This window comes from Haemaphysalis longicornis, unplaced genomic scaffold (assembly GCF_048455015.1).
Source record: "Haemaphysalis longicornis isolate Haplotype H1 unplaced genomic scaffold, Haemaphysalis longicornis Haplotype H1 scaffold_4, whole genome shotgun sequence".
In the NCBI taxonomy this organism is placed as follows: domain Eukaryota; kingdom Metazoa; phylum Arthropoda; class Arachnida; order Ixodida; family Ixodidae; genus Haemaphysalis; species Haemaphysalis longicornis.
The window spans coordinates 98,960,875-98,979,859 of record NW_027526361.1 but is presented as its reverse complement, the minus strand read 5'-3'; the positions used below and the strand labels follow the sequence as shown (position 1 = coordinate 98,979,859).

Below are 18,985 nucleotides of genomic sequence, written 5' to 3'. Positions count from 1 at the left end.
TGACCACCCACAGTGAGGAACGTTGGCTCAACAGTGATGCTGGTGATGATAGGGTGTGCACTTTGCGAGCAGTGTAGACCCTTTATAACGTAACCACTTATAGTGTGGGAACGGATATAACACAGGTTTTTGTGACTACTGGTTTGCTTCCCATAAAACTCAATGCATAAGCATACTGCTTAAAACGCGGTTGGCCGAAGCAAAATATTGCTTACAGTGCAGTTTTTCGGCAAGGCTGCGATCGACCGGCGAAACTGGGGAATTGTTTTAGGGTAGCAAAAGAAAAAAAAAAAAAAAAAAAAAGAAAGAAAGGATGAAATTGGGCATCTGACGTCTGATGCAGGAGCGCACTCCTTGCTCTCCTCTAACTTCGACACACAACTGTCCTCGCTCGATGCACCCCAAAAGATAGCAACCCCCTCCACATCCGCGCATGGCCACTTGTTTCTATTAAGCGTGAACCGCACGGCACATTTCCACACACGATTCACGCACATAGGCGTTGCACACGTGTTTTCCTTTTTTTCTTTACGCTGGCGCTGACCTCTTCGCGTGGCAGTGGGAGGAGCCTGATGACTTGCACTAATGGGGAGATGCACACCTAATAACGGGGAATTCGAAGCTCTCCAAGCAGCCGGCTGGCCGCACCAGAGATGTTTAGGCTTGCAAACGCAGTATTTTTTGATGGGCGCTTTCACAAGCAACATGAATGGCACTTTACATTCCACAAAGTTATTAGCTCTAAGCTATTCTACTAAGTTATTCCACTAAGCTATTAGCCTAAGTTTATATTCCACTAAGTTATTCCAGAAAGCTATTAGCTCTTTTCTTGCATGAGCATCTTCGCTTGCACCTTGTGCAGCATTTCAGCCAGCGGTTAGAAGCGGTCGCTGGAGCTGCCTGCACCACTTCACGGCTAGGGCCAATGCCATGTTGCCGCCTCTTACCGCGCCGCACACACCATGGCAGTAGTATCTGCGCCGGCGTTGCCACGCACTGCACGTTTCCGCGAGAAGAAATCACTCCATGGAGTTCGCGCTTTGGAACGTCGTGCAGATAAGCCACTGCCCTTTCCCTTTCCGTACATCTGCAGATAGTGAGCAGCGTGAAGCCGAAGATTTCCACCACCAGTACGATGCGCTGATAAGCAGCTGACTTGCGCATCGTGAACACAAGGTGGGTTAAAAAGAAAATCCTGCTGGCGTTCTTATCACACTGTCCTACGGCATCTGTTCGTAGAAGCTAAAAACGCAGCCATGGTCCTTCAAAACACAAACACAATGGAACTTAAAGCCGCGCTCACCGTTTGTAAGACTGCGCTTGCAATGTGCAAGACCCTGCAGCAGCGGCTGACGTGGAGAAAAAAAGAAATAAAGACCACGCCCTTGTTCTTAAAGGAGTACTGACACCAAATTTTGATACCTAAAATATGATATAATTGGCTTCAGTAGTTTGTACAGATGCCTCACAGAAATTTTTGCAGCGATCCGAGGCCGGAATCACATCTAAAATCGATTTTGATTGTCCAGGCCGCGAGCTTCCACAAATCGGCAGCACTAGCACAACCGCTTTCGGCATGACGAAACATTGGCCTGCGTGTCTGGCCGGTTCAGGGTGACGTCATATAGTCGTTTTCGGAACCGGAAACGATATCCTGCGCTGCTGTCGTCGGTGGTATTCGTTTGGGCAGGAGACGTGGGCGTAGCTGTGTGAGCAATGCTTGTAAACGTTGCGTGTTCGACGTCTTTGCTCTTCAGTTTGTTGCCGGCGCATGGTGTTCGGCACTGGTGCCGAAAACTGCGCAATGTCGACAGGCACCGCGGCGACGCGGCGGTGCGCGTTGCTGAGCTCGCCCAAGTTGTGCTATGGCAAGCTCGCGGTATGCGAAGTACTGCTCGTGGAAGCCTGTCCGAGCAAATCGACGACGACGCCAAGATGCATTATTTTAAACATGCTAAAGGTGGACAGCGCTAAACGTGGACTGAGTTCGTGCGCGCCGGCGGCCGCAAGAACTGTCGCCCAAGCCAGCGGGCTCGGGGTTGCAGGGGTCACCTTGGGTGTTGGGAACTTATACCCCTGTCAAACGTGCCTATTTAAGTGCACTTCCGCCGAGTGCACTCGGGCTTCCCAAGTGACACTTAGGCTGCGCGCTGCTAAACGACGAAATAAAGTGCCCTTGGCCGTGATGTCAGTGACGATAGCTGGCGTAAATATTACGCAAAATTACTTGAAATCCCCCCTATTTATCACGTGAGGAATATTGTAAACAATTCGTTGGGTTTGAATTGTTTAAAATCGCAATCGGCGCATCGCACAAGACCACAAAAACAGAGTTGGGACGGCGACTGAACACCGGCGCTTTTATCTTCAGTGTTATTCACTGCGCAGTGAATGACAGCTGCATTATTGTTCGGGGGAAATTATCTGAAAGCGTTGAATACAACGGAAATAGGCTGAAACACGAACACAATCACAGGGCCACAAGAAACCACCTACGAGAACGCCGCAGAGAACGGCTGCCAGTGCCATGGAGCAAAACACCCACCAGGCGGCGCTGGCACGTTGTTGAGAGAGAGGTTATTTTCTTATTTTTCGTCGCTGCTTCAATTTTTGTAAAAGTAAATAAGCAATATATCTATAATTAACTTTTAACGTTACTTATTATCATCTAAACGCTCGCGGTCTTACGTTAATTTTTCCGATTTTCGGACTTCTGTTCACGAGATTACTCACTCGGCGAGCTGGCCCCGGTAAAGTGTGTTTGGGGACCACACTCAGCTTAAAGTGCGTTCCTTGTAAAGTGTCATTCGCGTTTGCCGTTTAGCTGCTCCCGAATGACATTTTATCCAAGTGCACTCCGTGTAAGTGCACTTAAATAGGCACGTTTGACAGGGGTATTAGTATCGTGGCGACTATTTGATCGCTGGTATCTGTACAACTGCGAATGACCATCCCTTACACAACTTTTCACCACACTATCATCCCCTTTTTCGCATATGAAGCTTTATTTTGGCAATAATTTCCGTTACAGCGATCGGCGACCAAGACATCTGCCGCGGCCTGTTTTGATTCTAGCGCGCAGGTGGCGCCATCTTTCGGCCGCTCGCCGCACCGTGGTGCCCGCAGTGCTGGGTCGCAGCGCCGAACCTCCGCTGCCGGTCAGCGTAGGCTTACCATCGCGGCAAATATCTGAACGCCACTTTTAAATTCAGCGCTAATAACAGCTCCTAGCACAATTTTCAACACACTAACATCTACTTTCTCGCATGTGCAGCTTCTTTTTCGTGATCAGATTGCTTAGAAGAGTGGCGACAAGCTGTTGCTATCACGGTCTGTGCCGGTTCGAGCTGCAGTGATATTAAAAAACGGACAACAGCGAAGACATCGCCGGCCTAATCGCCTGGCCAAATAAAGTTGTTCTGTCTGTCAGGTGGCAGTGACTCATCCGAGTGACGATTCAGACTACATTGAAATCTCGATATAACGAACTTCAGCGGACCGTGGAAAATTGCTCGTTATTCTGAAAGGTCGTTAGTGAAAATCGCAAAATTTAAGAAAACAAATAGTATTTCAATGCCTAAAACGACCTACGTGTACAGCAGTGCATCCTTGGAGTCATTTTTCACAAAAAAAATGCACTAGTGATCATAAAACAATGCACGTTCATTTAAAGTGGTTGGCGATTTTCATCTAGCGCGAGTAGCACAAGCTTTCTAGCACGAAGGACTCAAACTCTTACACATTCCTGGGGAGTGAATCAGTGGCCGTGCGGCTTTACCCCGGACATGTGCGGAGTTTTTGTATGCTGTCCACCACATCCACAGTCGTCGCGTGCTCGTCGTAGTCTTCGAGTGCTGCTGCGGCACCCTAAGAGGCATCGTTGTTCATGCCATCCTCACTGTCATCTTCACTTCTTCATCCTGAACACTCACGGTCTGGGCAATGTCCTCTGTTGTCAGCTCCGCTGATGTCCGTGAAGATCCAGCAAGCCACGTAAGCAGCGGCGGAACGTAGAAAAAGTTGGGGTGAGCGCGAATAGCGCGGCCGCAGCTTTCGGGACGGAGAAGGCTACCCATGCTTCATTTTTTCTCTTCTCACCTTTTTTCTCCCTCTTGCATCGGCTGCCGCATTCCGCGGAGCAAGTTGCAAGACGTCCTCTTCTTCGCTGCGCTTTGCCGTGTCGTCTACTAGCACACTGCCCCGGTTGCCGCGATTGTTTAACGGACTTCGAAGAGTCTCCGGCCTTGAAAATATGAGTTCGTAGTACTGAGGTGTTGTTAACATGGCACGGAACTAAATAAAACGATCGTTATTTTGAAACGTTCGCTATTCTGAAGTACGTTGTACTGAAATAATTTTACATTAAAACTATAAGCAGTCGGCGTGGGATTTCTTAAATGCTCGTTAATCTGAAAAGTTCGTTAATGCGGTGTTCGTTGTACCGAGGTTTGACTGTACATGTCGACTGCGCGGGCGAGTCACGGACCATGTGAAATTAATCTGAAAAGTTCGTTAATGCGGTGTTCGTTGTACCGAGGTTTGACTGTACATGTCGACTGCGCGGGCGAGTCACGGACCATGTGAAATCGTAGCAGACGATGCGGCGAACGCATGGAGGAAAGAAAAACGTCCCTGACGTCACAGGTGAGACCGTGACGTAAGGCTGGCCCGCTTGCAGGCTGGCCTTCGAACGGCCATTTTCCCGCGCGGCGACCAAATTTGAAATTGGTTGCAATAAACGTGCTATAATTAATTCTGTGTTGGCGGCTGACGGCTTTTGGTTCGATTTGGTAATTACTGGGCCAATAGGTATTCTTTACAGCATAAAAACTGAAAGCGAGAAATTTCGTGTCAGTACTCCTTTGAGTGTTGTACATTTCAGTGATGATAAGTACAGGATGACTTAAGAGGTAGGTTGCAATGTGGTTGGATTCGCGCATGTTTTGGTTTAGTGCGGATTTTTGCGGCTCCCACGACATACATTATAAACGGTCTACACTATAATGTAACCGCTTATAGTGCGGTAACGGATATAACGTGGGCTTTCGTGGCCACCGGTAGACCTTCCATAGAACTCACTCCCTAAGCACACCACTTAAAATGCGGTTGCCTGAAGAAAAATACCGTTTATAGTGCGGTTTTTTGGCAGGCCCGCTGATTGACCAGTGCAGCTGGGGCATCGTATTAGGGTCACGAAAAAAAAAAAAAAAAAGACAATCAGCCATTCTATGCAGTGCACGCTTCCTGCTCTCCTCTAACTTCGACATAGAAAAGAAAAAAAAATAGCGTTTGATTTTGTTTTGAGTGTTCCGCGTTTGCACTAGCGTGATAACCACAACTGCCCTTGACACACCTCACAAGATAGCGAGCCCCCCCCCTCCACCCTACACACACACACACTCACACACCGGACGCGACAGTGGAACTCCATTGGCTGAGCCCTTTTGCTTGCTTTGATTGCGAATATAGCTCGAAATTCTTTGGTCCCGAATATAGGTCAATAGCTCATTTCGGGCATCATTTCTAAAAAAGGAAGGTTGACTTATATTCAAATAAATGCGGTACTCAATGCATATCCAAGTGAAGAGACGTAGAAATTTCAGGTACAAATCATCTTTTGAATGCCGTGCCAATTTGGTGGCAACCATGTGCCAATACAACCCCCCCCAGAACATTTCTTTCCCAACACCTCCCACCATAGAACGCCTGGCACTTCAGAGACACATGGAGCCCCAGAAGTTGATTGATTGATTGATTGTGGGGTTTAACGCGCCGACGCAACGCAGGCGATGAGGCGCGCCGTAGTGGAGGGCTCCGGATTAATTTTGACCACCTGGGGATCTTTATCGTGTGCCGAAATCTCGCACACACGGGTGTTTTTGCTTTTTGCCTCCATCAGAAAAGCGGCCGCCGCGGCCGGGAATCGAACCCGCGACCTCGTGCTCAGCAGCGCAACGCCTTAGCCACTGAGCCACCGCGGCGGGTAGAGCCCCAGAAGTTGTTGTCGGATATCAAGAATATACGAAACGCTAGCCAAACAAGCTTCGCCTAAAACCATGTGTTGAAATGCAGGTAAAGAAACAGGGTCGACTGACAACATGCCCAGACGTGCTTCTACCAACCTCGTCATATTTGCAAGTGCCTCGTCGACCAACTTGTATATGGCCATGGCTAAAGGCTTGTCCAGGGCCAAGAGGAAGGCAATAAACTTTTTCCCCTGCAAGACACAAGCCAAATGTCAGGAAAGTCACCCTTTCGCAGCTTCAGAAAGATACTGTGGAAAGCCCTGAGAAGGCTGCCAACATGCCATTTCACACAAAACAGCAAGCCTAAGAAACTGAGTTTTCAACACTGACCTTAAAACAGTGCCAGTGCCAATTGTTTTCTCTTGTTACTTTCATTGATACTTACTAGCCTAGGAACCACAAAACACTGGTATAAATATGCAAGTACTGAAATGATTAAATGTAACATGATGAAATGTGCCAGTTTTGGCTCCTGTCGCTTTCAGCTCAGAGGGTGTGTATGACAGGAGGCCTGCCGTTGCGTAACCATTTTGGACGAAGTGCCCTCTCATAGGGCTGCCTGGAGGGGTTGAAGCCACCCCTGCATTGGATACTTGTTGCCTGCTTTCACTAGTGGCTCCAACGAGAACTTCTAGTTCCGTTTTCATTCACATCAGCATATTCTTCCCCCTGCATACAAAACTGTTTTTGCCATGAGAGCTGCCTGCACCAGATTGTGATCAATGCCAACGCCATGTCGCTGCTCTCCAAGCCACACGAGTAAAGTTGCATCGCAAATTGCTCTGACACGTCAGAGACACTCGGATACATCGCCTGGTTCTCATTTGTACAAGGGGGATGCCACACTGATGTCCACTTGCTGCCTGCCGAGCTATTCTACCACCATCAGCAGCAGCAAGCCTACTTAGGCCCGTCTCTAACCGCTCCTGTTCTGCGCTACTGGAGTCCCTTTTTTACCTCCAAATTTCCTTATTTCGTTCCTCAATCGAGTTATTGGTCTTCCACTCCTTTCAGACCCATCTCTCGGCATCCAGTCTGTTACCCTAATAGTCCATCGGTTGTCAATTCGTCTCACTACATGGCCAGCCCAAGTCCATTTCTTTTTTTTTACTTAAAATATGATATCTATTCGAGTTTGTTTCTAATCCAGGGAGCTAGTCTCCTCTCCACTGAAGGAGTACTGACGCGAAATTTTTGTGTTACATTTTTTTTTGCGGCTATAGATGCCTCCAAGCCCTCTAACCACAGCAAATTGTCAAATGCCTCATAAATAATTACTTACAGCCCCGTTTATTCGTCTCAGTTTCGGCTTCGGTGAAACAAACACCAAGGCAGCTGCCATGACAGGAAAGTGCATTTGACGTCACTGACGTCTCCAGAAAAATCAAGGGTTTTCAAGGAACATTTAAAAATTCCAGGACTTTCCAGGCCTTGAAATTGACACTTCTAATGTAAGGGTTTTCAAGGACCTGTGCGAACCCTGCCAAGGATATCCAAGAATGTCAACTTCGAAAACTTCACAAGGCACTCCCTCATTAACTTTTATACTGGTTCCTGGCTGTGCTGCTGCGTGAGCCCGCCCATGCCACAACACGCTCCAACGTTGGTTGCAGCCCCTAGAAATGCTGTTGCCCCACTGGAATTGGAACGCAAGCAGCAGCCACAAGTCCTCAAAATAAAAAGCAATTCCACTCAACGGCTGTCAGAAATACAGGGCACGTAATTCACCATGACGGGCTGTAGCGCTGTTATCCACTCGCTGCTACCACCCAATGCAATTCAAATTTTCCACCTCCGCAGTGCTCGTGTTGACTGCGTATATTTTTGCGCATATTTTGCCTCAAATGTACCTGCAGATTTTTTGGCGCTAAACAACGGGGAGATGTATGACAAGCGCCAGCGTTTCACAAGTTTCGAACTCCTATGACCATATAAACCACTTGGCTTTCGAAGCCTCTGCGGGACGCCACGACGACAGCCCCCACGACGGAACGCTGTGTGGCTCTACTTGGGTCAGTGAGCTACAACGACAAGGTGAGCTTCTAAAGTGCTCTGCACTTAATTACAGACTGTGTATCTGGGGGGGACTTGATTCGGTTGTGGGGTTTAATGTGCAGTAACTACCCCCGGGCTACGAGGCGCGCCGTAGTGGAGGGCTCCGGAATTTCGAACACCTGGGGATCCTCAACGTGTGCCGAAATCTCGACATGAATGAATTTATTGATCGGAAATTTGACCTGCGTTTGAAAAGCAGCTGCCACGGCCAGGAATCACAGCCGCGCCATTCGGCTTGGCAACAAAACTCCTTGACCCCCGACCACAAGGGACCTCGTCCAGTAGGCCTGTGCGCGTGGGGGAACGGTTCTGTCACCTTGGGAGAGCCCAGGTAGTTTGGCGAGACGGCACAGCGGGCAAGATGCTCGTAGAGGAGCTTCCGTTCCTCCGCGCTCAGCTCGACGGCGTCCAGCTCGTTGTCCACAACCACCAGGCTGCCCCTCATGAGGAACACCGAGGCCACCAGCCTCTCCGCCCTCGCCTGAAACGGTGCGTCACATTTGCCTCAGTGTTTAGCAAGACGGCAAGCAATGCTGATACCGCAGTCTTGAGGAAGAACTATGAACGATAACAGCAGCAAGAAGAAAAACCACAAGTCAAGAGTTAATCCTCGGAAAAAAAAAAAGGAGCCTGTGACCATGTCTACAGGCAAGGTTACAGACAAGAATGAAATGACAATACCAGAAAAGTCCCAATTGGCCAACAGGCATATGCCCCTTATTGTATACCTGGCTTGAAAGTGATGTTTCAAAGTGGGTCTCCGTTCCACCACAGGTACAAGCCCGGCATTTTCTGTGCACACCCAGTGCCATCTATTGCTTTGCTTGGAACACTCCTATTCTTTCATGCGACTGCTAAAAGAGTTGCCTCAGTAGCCTAGGGGCATAATTGTGGGTTTTGGATCAAATGCTCTGGGTTTGAGCCCCAGATATGCCATTTTTTTCCCAACACACGATATTCCATAAATAAAGGTGGTTTTGCATCTTTTAGGCCTGTTTGGAGGTGGGGCGCTGCATTATCAACAGATTTAATTAACGTTTTGCTTCGCACCACCAGAAATGCCGAGCTTGTACCTTGTGGGAATCGTGAAGAACTGTGACCATGAGTCAGTGCACGCTTTAGGATGGGGTGCGATGTGCCGAAGACCAGTCAGGCGCACCGTTAGTTTAGCTTGATCCGCGAATGTGCGCCGATGGGACACGGTACAGTGAGATCGGAGGTCCGGTCTGGGACAGATTCGTGAAATGACGAAGAGCACGGGTGCGGCAGAATATGCATCTCAGGAGGGGACTGTTTTTGTCGCGCACCATCAGGGCCTCTCGTTCACGAGCACGACTGGATGGGGTGATTCGTGAACGCCATCGAGCTTTGTGCTCGCATGTTTTAGGAGATCCCAAATAAACGGCTGTGCTTCCACAAAAACAGTGCCCACCTGAGATGGGTGTTCCCTTGTGGCTGCGCAGCTTGTCAAGTTCTGCCGATCTCCTGTCCAGATCAGACCTCCAGACTCTCTCTCGCACACACGTTCGTGGTCTCTTTCTAGCGTGCAATCACGCAGAGCGGTGGTGCCATCTCTCGCAGCCCTACTGGACTGGCAGCAGCGGCGCCTGGCAACACTGACCCGTTCTCAGTGCATCGCATCTCTTCCTAACGAGCGCACTGACTTGCAATCACAGGTCTCCACCATTCCCACAACTTATCTTGGAATGGAATATTACCTCAATAAATGCACTGCAAACTTGGCTTAGATGTTGCCAAAGCTACGCCTCAGCTAAGAGGAACACTGCAGCAGAGGCTATCGATTAACTCAGACCACCCGCAGATTCTTATTGTGCATTGCAAGTTCACACACACTAGTATTTTTTGTCTCCCAATGCAGAAAACAGCTGCCACCGTTCGAAGGTAAACCTGCATCCTCCTGCTTCACGGCACAGTGTGTTAGCCACTGGTTTATCGCAACGGGTGATGTCCCACTACAAATGCATACCTGCCAGGTTTGCCAGGATGGCATTAGGAAGATCTGACCGGGGGGGGGGGGGGGGGGGGTCAGCAGCAACAGAACTTTACGACGCACATTTTTTTATTTACTTACAACATAGCAAGAAATGAACTGTTTCTTCGTCCAAACTACCAACAAGCTACACCGCTTATGTGTTCGACGTTGCTACGCCACCCTTTCCCGAAAGTCCTGCAAATAGTACTGCAAGCAAAATACAAAACAGCAGGAACTGAACTGTTCTGTTTTGTCTAAACTAACAACAAGCTACACCACTGGAGACTAGCTAAATCTTCAGAACAGCCGTCCAGAACTGCCGTACTTGTGCGTAAATGAAAGCGGCGGCGGCGCTGCGTTTCTATAAACAGTAAACTAACAACAGGACAAACAGGTTCACCGTCTGCACATGGCTGACTACGCTTTTTAAGCGCTTCCCTGATAACGATGCCAATTGGTGTCGGTTTGGATTGTCACATAGTTTCTCACTAAGTGGGATTGTCAGGTATACCTCTGGCGCATTGTGGCCAGACTGGGAAAAATATTAAGCCGAAGACAAGCGCGTTTTCGGGAGATTTTTGTTTCGGTCGTACAATCTTACAAAACCATGAAAATTCGGGAGTCTCCCGGAAAATTCGGGAAACCTGGCAGCTATGCAAATGACAACACAGCTTCCACAGGTGTCCACCGCCTTTCATACATCAACTCCATAGCTTGCAACTGTGTCCCAAATCGTGCGAACTTCTCCAAGATTGTGCGACATGTACTCCTGCTATCAAGTACGCACCACGAATTCAAGTGCTAGAGACGTAATGCTCGTCTTTTAGAATTGAATCAATTTCATACAGCCCGTGAAACCTCAGTCTAATTAGGTCCACTGCAGGACGAAGGCCTCTCCCATTGACCTCCAACCGCCCCTGTCCTGCGCTGCTCGAGTCTACAGTTTACCCCCAATTTCCCTATTTCATCCCTCCATCGGGTTAATAGCCTTCCCCTTCTCTAGACCCATCTCTTGGTATCCACTGTTACCCTAATTGTCCACGGGTTGCGGGTCGTATCCCTACATGGCCAGCCCAAGTCCATTTATTTTTCTTTGTTTGAACTATGATATCTACTCGAGTTCGTTCCCTTATCCAGGAAGCTCGTTCCCTTATCCAGGAAGCTCGTTTCGTCTCTCTAGGTGATACGAACTAAAAAAAAAAAAAGGAAATCTTTTTTTCTTGCCTTCCAAAAATGCCCCACACAAAACCTTATTTGCACCTGACCTGGTCTAGGTGGAGCGTGACTAAGTCACGATGGTCAAAACAGGGAACTCACCTTGGGGCCCTTCTGTACAGACAGCTGCACTGTGCGGGTGAATGTGTTCAGCCAGAGGCCCTTCCAGCCGCTCAGCTTCTTGGTGCACCATGTTTCGCAGATGGCATGGGCGGCTTTGACCACTTGACCCTCTTCCAGTATGGGGATCACGCCTGTAAAACACACACATGGCACCTCACACTTTTCAAAGTGCCACGCAGTGATATGCACACTAAAGCTACGATCCTACATTTGACATTCACACACCTCTATGCTCGGGTACAACTTAAGGATGGCATAGGAAGTTCTTGCTGTGCGTAATCACCGCAGCTGGATGTTACTCCACGTGGCGCAAGTACACTCGAACACCTCGTTATAACGTAATGGGATATAACGAAGTAATGGATATAACGAAGTAAATTAGATTCCCCTTGAAATCCCCACAAACATACATGTATCTTAAACCTCGTTTTAACGAAGAAAAACAGACCCCCCAGTGGATATAACGAACCGAATTGGTCCCCACAGGAAACAAAAATGCATATTTTAGGCCGACAATATCAGTTTTCGCTGCATTAGCAGCCGCGCGGCGTGGCAATTCAGCCCTCCCGCTTCCCAACAGCAGCCGCGCTGCGTCACGGCTATCTCGGAGGCGACGGTTTCCGTGGAGTCGCAGGCGAACGGCCGTGCCAACCTCCTCGTTCTCCCAGCTGCATGCCCAGCAATGGCCCAGCTTGGTGGAGTGAGGCGAGGGGGGCCATGTGACAGTGGTGAAAGGAGACACAAACAACGGCGCGGCTCGTTGCCCGTATTTGCAGACAGGTCTTGTTGCCCATCTTGTCATTGCAGACAGTGAGTTGTTCTTCAATTACGTGAACGCCGACGCCGATGCGGTGACTACCGAAGAACAGACCGATGACAGCATCATCGTGGCAGATGTTGCCGAACTAGCAGGCACAAGCGATGACGAAGACACCATGGGTGCCGATTACCGCGCGTTCACCATGCTTACGTCGTCACAGGCGCTGGACGCTGTTGACGTGCAGCGTCGTTTTTTTCCGGTGTTAAGGATGACGGCGGTGGCCATCGCTGAAAAAGAGGTGTTTTGCTTGCGTCGTCCGAAGCAGAAGACCATTGTAGACTTTTTTTCACGAAGCACCAGTGGACAATAAAATAGTGTGTGTGCTGAATAAGCCAAATATTTGTCTTGTAATCACATTTCTTTGCATTTGAGGTCGCCTAGCGATGGGGCGAGCCGCACGGCCATCTTTTCTCCGCATGCTTAAAGGGGCACTGACACAAAAATTTTGCATCTTGTTTTTTTTTTTGTTGCGATAAGTAGCTAGTGACCTACTTATAACTTGTAGAAACCTCATTTGCTTCAGCGTGTGACGGTTGTTTAATTAGAGGCATTTTCAATGCGGCCAGTCGCAGTTTCGGTTTCAGCGAGTGCCGCGAAACGATGGAATTTATGGATTTTGTGTGAACAAAGCTGACCACGTGACCGTCGGAGGGATATCACAGAGCAGAGCCGCCGTAGCACTGTCGAATCCGCATCGACGGCAGTTTCTGCGAATGCCCCCACGTACTGATCTCGTGAGGCGCTTAATTAAAAAGCGACCGTGGATGTGACGCAGGCGCTGCGAGTGCAAATGCTACCGCGGCTAAAGAACGACGCGCGACGCTCCAGGCGGTGGGTGGCAAGACGCGCGCTGGGAGCAGCCGGCCGGTCTGCCTACAGGTCCGCCTACAGATGTGTTCGGCTTAGCACTGCAGCGGATATTCGAGTGCCGCTCTCGTAAGTGGTGCAGATGACAATTTTTAATGCAACCCGCCATCGCATCATTAACTCCTTTCTCATGTAAGCCACCATGGTAGGGACTTGGGGACAATTTCGTGCAGCAGTAACAAGCTATCGCTCGAGCTACCTGCGCCGGCCTGGGCCACTTCGCGGCCGTGGCCGCCGCCTGCACAGCGACCGTGCGGCCAGCTCAGTGGGATTTTCGTGCCTCCGGCGCGTTTTCGCATCCAATGGTAATAAACAGTAATAGAAACAGAGTGCCTGGAATCGCTGTAGAACTTTGGTCGCGGCCAGCTGCCCCATGAGCTGACGAAATCACGGCGCCTCCGCCGCCAATGATCAGGTCGTTCGTTCTCGAGAGCAGAAGCTCCGCCCTCCGGCCCTCCGATTGGAGTGGCGAGCCGGGCGAGCCGGCCAAAAACGTCGGCAGTGCGGAAGCGGCAAACACAAACTCGTGACGTGTTTGGGTGTTGTTTATTTACACAATATCCTCGGGATGTCGATTGCGCGTGGTCCTCTGCTGGCTGCTCGGTTGCGTTTCGCACACTTTAAAATTGATTTTAAATATGTTCTAGGCTGTATTCGCCGCTGATATTTTGCAGATGATGTTTATGTGTTCCCACCAATCTATCTCAGAAGTTATCTCGCCTTCAAAATTTTGTGTCAGTGCCCCTTTAAAGGTTAAGCGTCCCAATGGGCATACGCGGCGCTAAACGGCGATAATTGATATAACAAAGTAATGGATGTAACGAAGTAATTATGACTCCCCCTTCAACTTCGTTATAATGAGGTTCGAGTGTAGTGCGTTACTGGGAATATTTTGAACCTTAAATTATGTCATATTATCATTAAATATATTTCATAATACAATAATAATGCTCACAACAGTATGCTTATAAACTACTGCAGCAATGACAAAAACTACGCAAGAAAAGGCAGACGATATCACGCATTCATTGCAATCTCCTTTCAAAACGCGCACGCCCATCGACATCCAGGTCCGTCGCTTAGGCGGTGCGATTCTAGCCCTGCGTGATGTAGCCCTAATTGCATTACATTATGCGAAGTTCCCCACTTACCGTGCAGAAAGCTAGCAGTGTTTGAGAGCGCAGTGCACACAGGCAGATCTGCTTTGATGCCGGCATGACAAATGGCGAGATACGGGAGGCAGTCTTTGTCCTGTGTGGGCAAAGACAGAAAACGAGATCACGAGGCGGAATAGCAAAAGTGACGTTGAAGTCACAATGAAAGAGCAAACAAGAACAACAACAAAAGCGGCTTAACAAGCGATGAAATTAGCTAGACTAACTTCAATGTAGTACCATTCCAATACAGTTGGCAGGAAAGATAACACAGGGAGGCAACAAGCACGCGTTGATCACTGCAGCAATGTTTTGCGCCAAAACGCCCTATGGCGGCCACACCCAGAGGGAACAAAGGAGCGCGTGGCGCGAGCTACTACTAGAGCTTCCTAACGGCGCCTCGCATAAACAGCGCGCATGCGTGTCGTCTGCTACTTGCAAGCTGCTGTCGCTCAAAAAGCAGTCGACGTTGCCAGTGGCCGCCGTGAACGGCAAAAATAAACACTGCGACAGTGGAAACAAGATCAGAGATTTCTTTTGCACACAAACAAAACGGTGGATGCAGGAAAGCAAGAACGAATCACGGCCTTTTCCTACGACGGGCATCGTCATTCTGCAGCAGTGAAGAACGCTAGCACGAGCCGTCACTGCGAGCTGCAAGAGAAATCGCAGGCGCATAGGCGTAGCAATAACTTTGTAGCAGCATAGCAGAAGACGACGAAGCACCCCTTTGAGGCTCACTGCGCGAGCCTCGTGGCGCATGCAGTCAGTGCATTTAGGAACTCCGGCCGATCAGCCAAGCATAGCTACCGCTGGCCCGTCAGCTGCTGCCTTTTGTTCTAAATATATGTGTCATTCTGTGGCTCGGCACTCTCATTGCCTCGTGCTGCGACAACTTCAACCAATGTGGTTGAAGAAACAACAGCACAGTTTTTTGAAGGTCCATTTGGGAGCAAAAAAAAAGCAACACTGAAGCTGTCGTCGCTGGCTCAAGTGCACCATGATTTGTCCTAGTAGTTTCTGTAACTCACGTATGGATCGACGACCGGGCACACGATTTGCTGCTAGCATAGACTGGTGTATCCTAACCACAGATTTGAAATTGCGCCCTGACATTCGTTGCATTGTTCCCACTGAAGGAGACGCATGCTGCACGTGGGCCGGATGTTGGTACCAGATCACATGCAGTCAGTGCATTTAGGAACTCCGGCCGATCAGCCAAGCATAGCTACCGCTGGCCCGTCAGCTGCTGCCTTTTGTTCTAAATATGTGTGTCATTCTGTGGCTCGGCACTCTCATTGCCTCGTGCTGCCACAACTTCAACCAATGTGGTTGAAGAAACAACAGCACAGTTTTTTGAAGGTCCATTTGGGAGCAAAAAAAAAAAGCAACACTGAAGCTGTCGTCGCTGGCTCAAGTGCACCATGATTTGTCCTAGTAGTTTCTGTAACTCACGTATGGATCGACGACCGGGCACACGATTTGCTGCTAGCATAGACTGGTGTATCCTAACCACAGATTTGAAATTGCGCCCTGACATTCGTTGCATTGTTCCCACTGAAGGAGACGCATGCTGCACGTGGGCCGGATGTTGGTACCAGATCACTTGCGGGATATCTTGTGCGACAATAGGTCTGTGGCGCTGATGCTGACCCCGGGAGCGTAAAACAGTAAAATATATTTAGACTTGAAGCTATGCGAAAAACTTATGATTTATTTTTAGCTGCCATGCCGCCACAAATTTCACGGATGAGCGGAAACTTACACTTTTACTGCCGCCCAGACGAGAAAGTTTGTGTGTTTTGCCAGAATACCAAAAACAGGACACTACCACATCGTCAGGGTTGTTTCCAGATGTAAGCTGTGCTAGGCTGTGAAATAAAATTCTTTGACATCGAGAAGCTAGTTTGCCCGTAATGCTCTCGGGATGGGAAAATTCACTGCACAACTTTTTGCAGGTTACCTAGCTTCTCCAGTTTAACAAAGACTCTTCAACCTGCAGTACAGCTAGTTATGCAGACATATGTCGCTAGCAGATGACAGAAACTACACAAATTAATAAGCAAACTAGGAGCAACTGTTATTCACAACATTAAACGAAACGCACAAGTACAAAAAAAAATAAGGAACAGAAGCATCGCAAGGCTGAGACTCGCTTTTTTTGGTTTCAAACGAAGTTCATTATCAGCAGAGATTTGTCCTTATTTACGCCCACAGAGATGAAAGTTCTGTAGATTGCGACCCCCGCTGCAGACAATGCGCGTGGTGGTGTGCATCATCCCGCCGATCGAGCATTGAAATCATTCCAAAGCTCACAGTGATGGCTTGTGTTAGCGATCTCCACAGCTGCAGAACGACGATGCACGTAGTAGGAAAAGACCGCAAATCTTACTTTCTGCATCTACCTGATCTTGTTTCCAGCGTCGCAGTGTTTATTTTTGCCATTCATAGAGCCATTGGCAACGTCAACTGCTTCTTGAGCGGCGGCAGCTTGCAAGTAGCAGAGGACGTGCTGCCGCCTGATGACGCGATGCGCGCGACGAGATCTGGGGCGGTATTCTCAAGTTTTGTCCCTTTTGCGTCCCTTTCAAAAGTGTCCCTTTTGGCGAGCCATGATTGGCTAAAAGCAAACTACGGAAGTGACGTAATGGAAGCGCGGCAAACCTACAGTTAACGTTTATTGCTTAACCGGAAGTATGTCACGATGAAAGGGACTCAAAAGGGACGTTTTCAAAAGGGACAGTTACGAGAATACCGCCCCTGTACTCTTCTTGCCCCCGCAACGCGCATGCGCGCTGTTTACGCGAGGCGCCGTTAGGAAGCTCTAGTAGTAGCTCCCGCAACGCGCTCCCGTGTTCCCGCTAAGTGGCCGCCATAGTACACCAATGACATCATACTGCTTCTATCATGTTTGATGGCACATCAGTCTTCAAAACCCGAATGTTCCTTCACCTTACGGTTAATGCTCACTTTAAGTTTCAACGAGGTTCATATAAATACACCGAAATACGTTAAATTAAACAACGCAACGGCCATCCCCCAATAACACGATGCAAAGCAACGCTTTTAATTGGGTATGGATGACATTTTCTAGAAATGCGCTATCGCATACCTATGAAACGCGATAAAGGTGCGTATTTTATTTCATAAATCCCGCCTTACCGGCATTTCGTCAGCGATGACCTGGAGAATGCATGTTTTGAGCGTCTCGAAGACAGCTTTCCAAAGCGGCCCCAACTCTGCGAACGGCAGCTCCTGTATTTTCTGTTGAAGTTCTTCCTTGGCGGACAAACTTTGCTGCACGCAAAAACAGGTGGCGTTTGCTCAACAATCGAAAAACCTAACAAAGGTCACAGTCATAAAAGCGCCGGCTATGAATCGGATGAGCTACTGCGTCCGCTCGTGTGCGTACACACAAAAAACAACGGCTGCAGGCCTCCAGAAACTGCAGTTACACTACTCTAAACTCGTGAGACTTGAAAAAAAAAAAAATTGGATGCGGGTAACCAACTACACGCGCACCACGAACATGCGCAAAAGGAATAAAAAAAAAAACATGCGCGCAAGAAAATAGGTCGGCCCCGCACGGACTGCCGTATTTTCCGGAAAGCTCATTCGGCACTTCGTTGATCATAAATCTCGGATAATTACGCTTTGAGGCAATGAAATACGAGAACATACCACTGTTTTAACGAAGAAAACGGTAGTTGGATCAACCTGCAGTATCTGGAGTTTAAAAACAGCCGCACGGATTTACTGCACGCAATTACCAACAACTGCACCGTCTGTCCTTCAATTTTGCCGTGTTTTGTGCCAAACATACCCCCGCAAAGTAAGCTTTCCTTTACCGCTAATTTTTACTTTAAAAAATAGTGACTGTCGTATCTTTAATTCATGGTATCGGAGATTTTGAGTTCGAATCGACCTGCAGTCTCTAAAAACTGAAAGAAACCGCACGGATTGACTGCACGTAATTAGCAAACATTATCCCCTCTGCGCGTTAATTTTACCGTATATTGTTCTGAACATGCCCCTATAAAGTAACCTTGCCCTCTTTCATAGATAATTCTTACTTTTAAAAAACAAGGCTGTCGAGTCCTTACGTAATCACGGAGCAACTTTCCGTCCGGACACGCTCAGACGTCCGCACTGCACACGCTCATACCTAGAAAAATTAGAACCTCGACGCGCTTTGGTTGTTCGCTAGGTCAAAAAAGTCACCGCCGCTGATAAGTACGACATTAAAAGATCATTTCGCTCCAATTTCAGCAGACAGAAATGCTACTTACTTGTGAGGCGAGCGGCAACAGCCTCTCCAGAGTCGCCTCAGCTCCGCCAGCTGCCATGCTGGAGTTTTTGAATCGCAACTTGGCTTGGGTGGTTACAACAAAGCCAGTTGTCTTGACAGTTGCACCTCAGAAAGACGAAGGTTCCTTCCTGACATGAGTTAGCGCTACAAGCAATTCCGAAAGCCGCCGAAACAACGAAAGTAAAGGGGCGTTTTTGAACACCCGCGGTGACCGTTAGCGCCTTGCTCGCGCCAAAACGCTGCAGGAGCAGAGCTCTTCACTGGCTGGTTACTAATCCTACATGCAGTGATGGAGTAACGAATGCCCCGTCTTAGCGCAAGGCGTGGTAGCCAGCGCTTCTAGCGGTGCGCAGAGCCAGCGCCACCTACGTCGTTTCCCATTGGCGGAGCTTCGTGCAGCTGTAGGTGCGTAATCCAATGGGC

General features: G+C 48.8%; 1 protein-coding gene across 5 annotated transcripts in view; it reads right to left on the bottom strand.

Annotated features, from left to right (window-relative positions):
• The window catches only part of LOC144179147 (condensin-2 complex subunit G2-like), an 83,916-nt gene extending 65,046 nt beyond the window's left edge, over positions 1-18,870 (bottom strand). For all 5 annotated transcript variants that reach the window (XM_077707384.1, XM_077707385.1, XM_077707386.1 and 2 more), the window contains exons 1-6: positions 18,543-18,870; positions 17,416-17,550; positions 14,251-14,350; positions 11,392-11,543; positions 8,398-8,562; positions 6,123-6,217 (exon numbers count right to left, since the gene is read on the bottom strand). In XM_077707384.1, the coding sequence (XP_077563510.1) occupies positions 6,123-6,217; positions 8,398-8,562; positions 11,392-11,543; positions 14,251-14,350; positions 17,416-17,550; positions 18,543-18,599 (704 nt within the window). In that variant the 5' untranslated portion in view covers positions 18,600-18,870. The remainder of the gene's footprint in view (positions 1-6,122; positions 6,218-8,397; positions 8,563-11,391; positions 11,544-14,250; positions 14,351-17,415; positions 17,551-18,542) is intronic.
• Between the last annotated feature and the right edge of the window lie 115 nt (positions 18,871-18,985).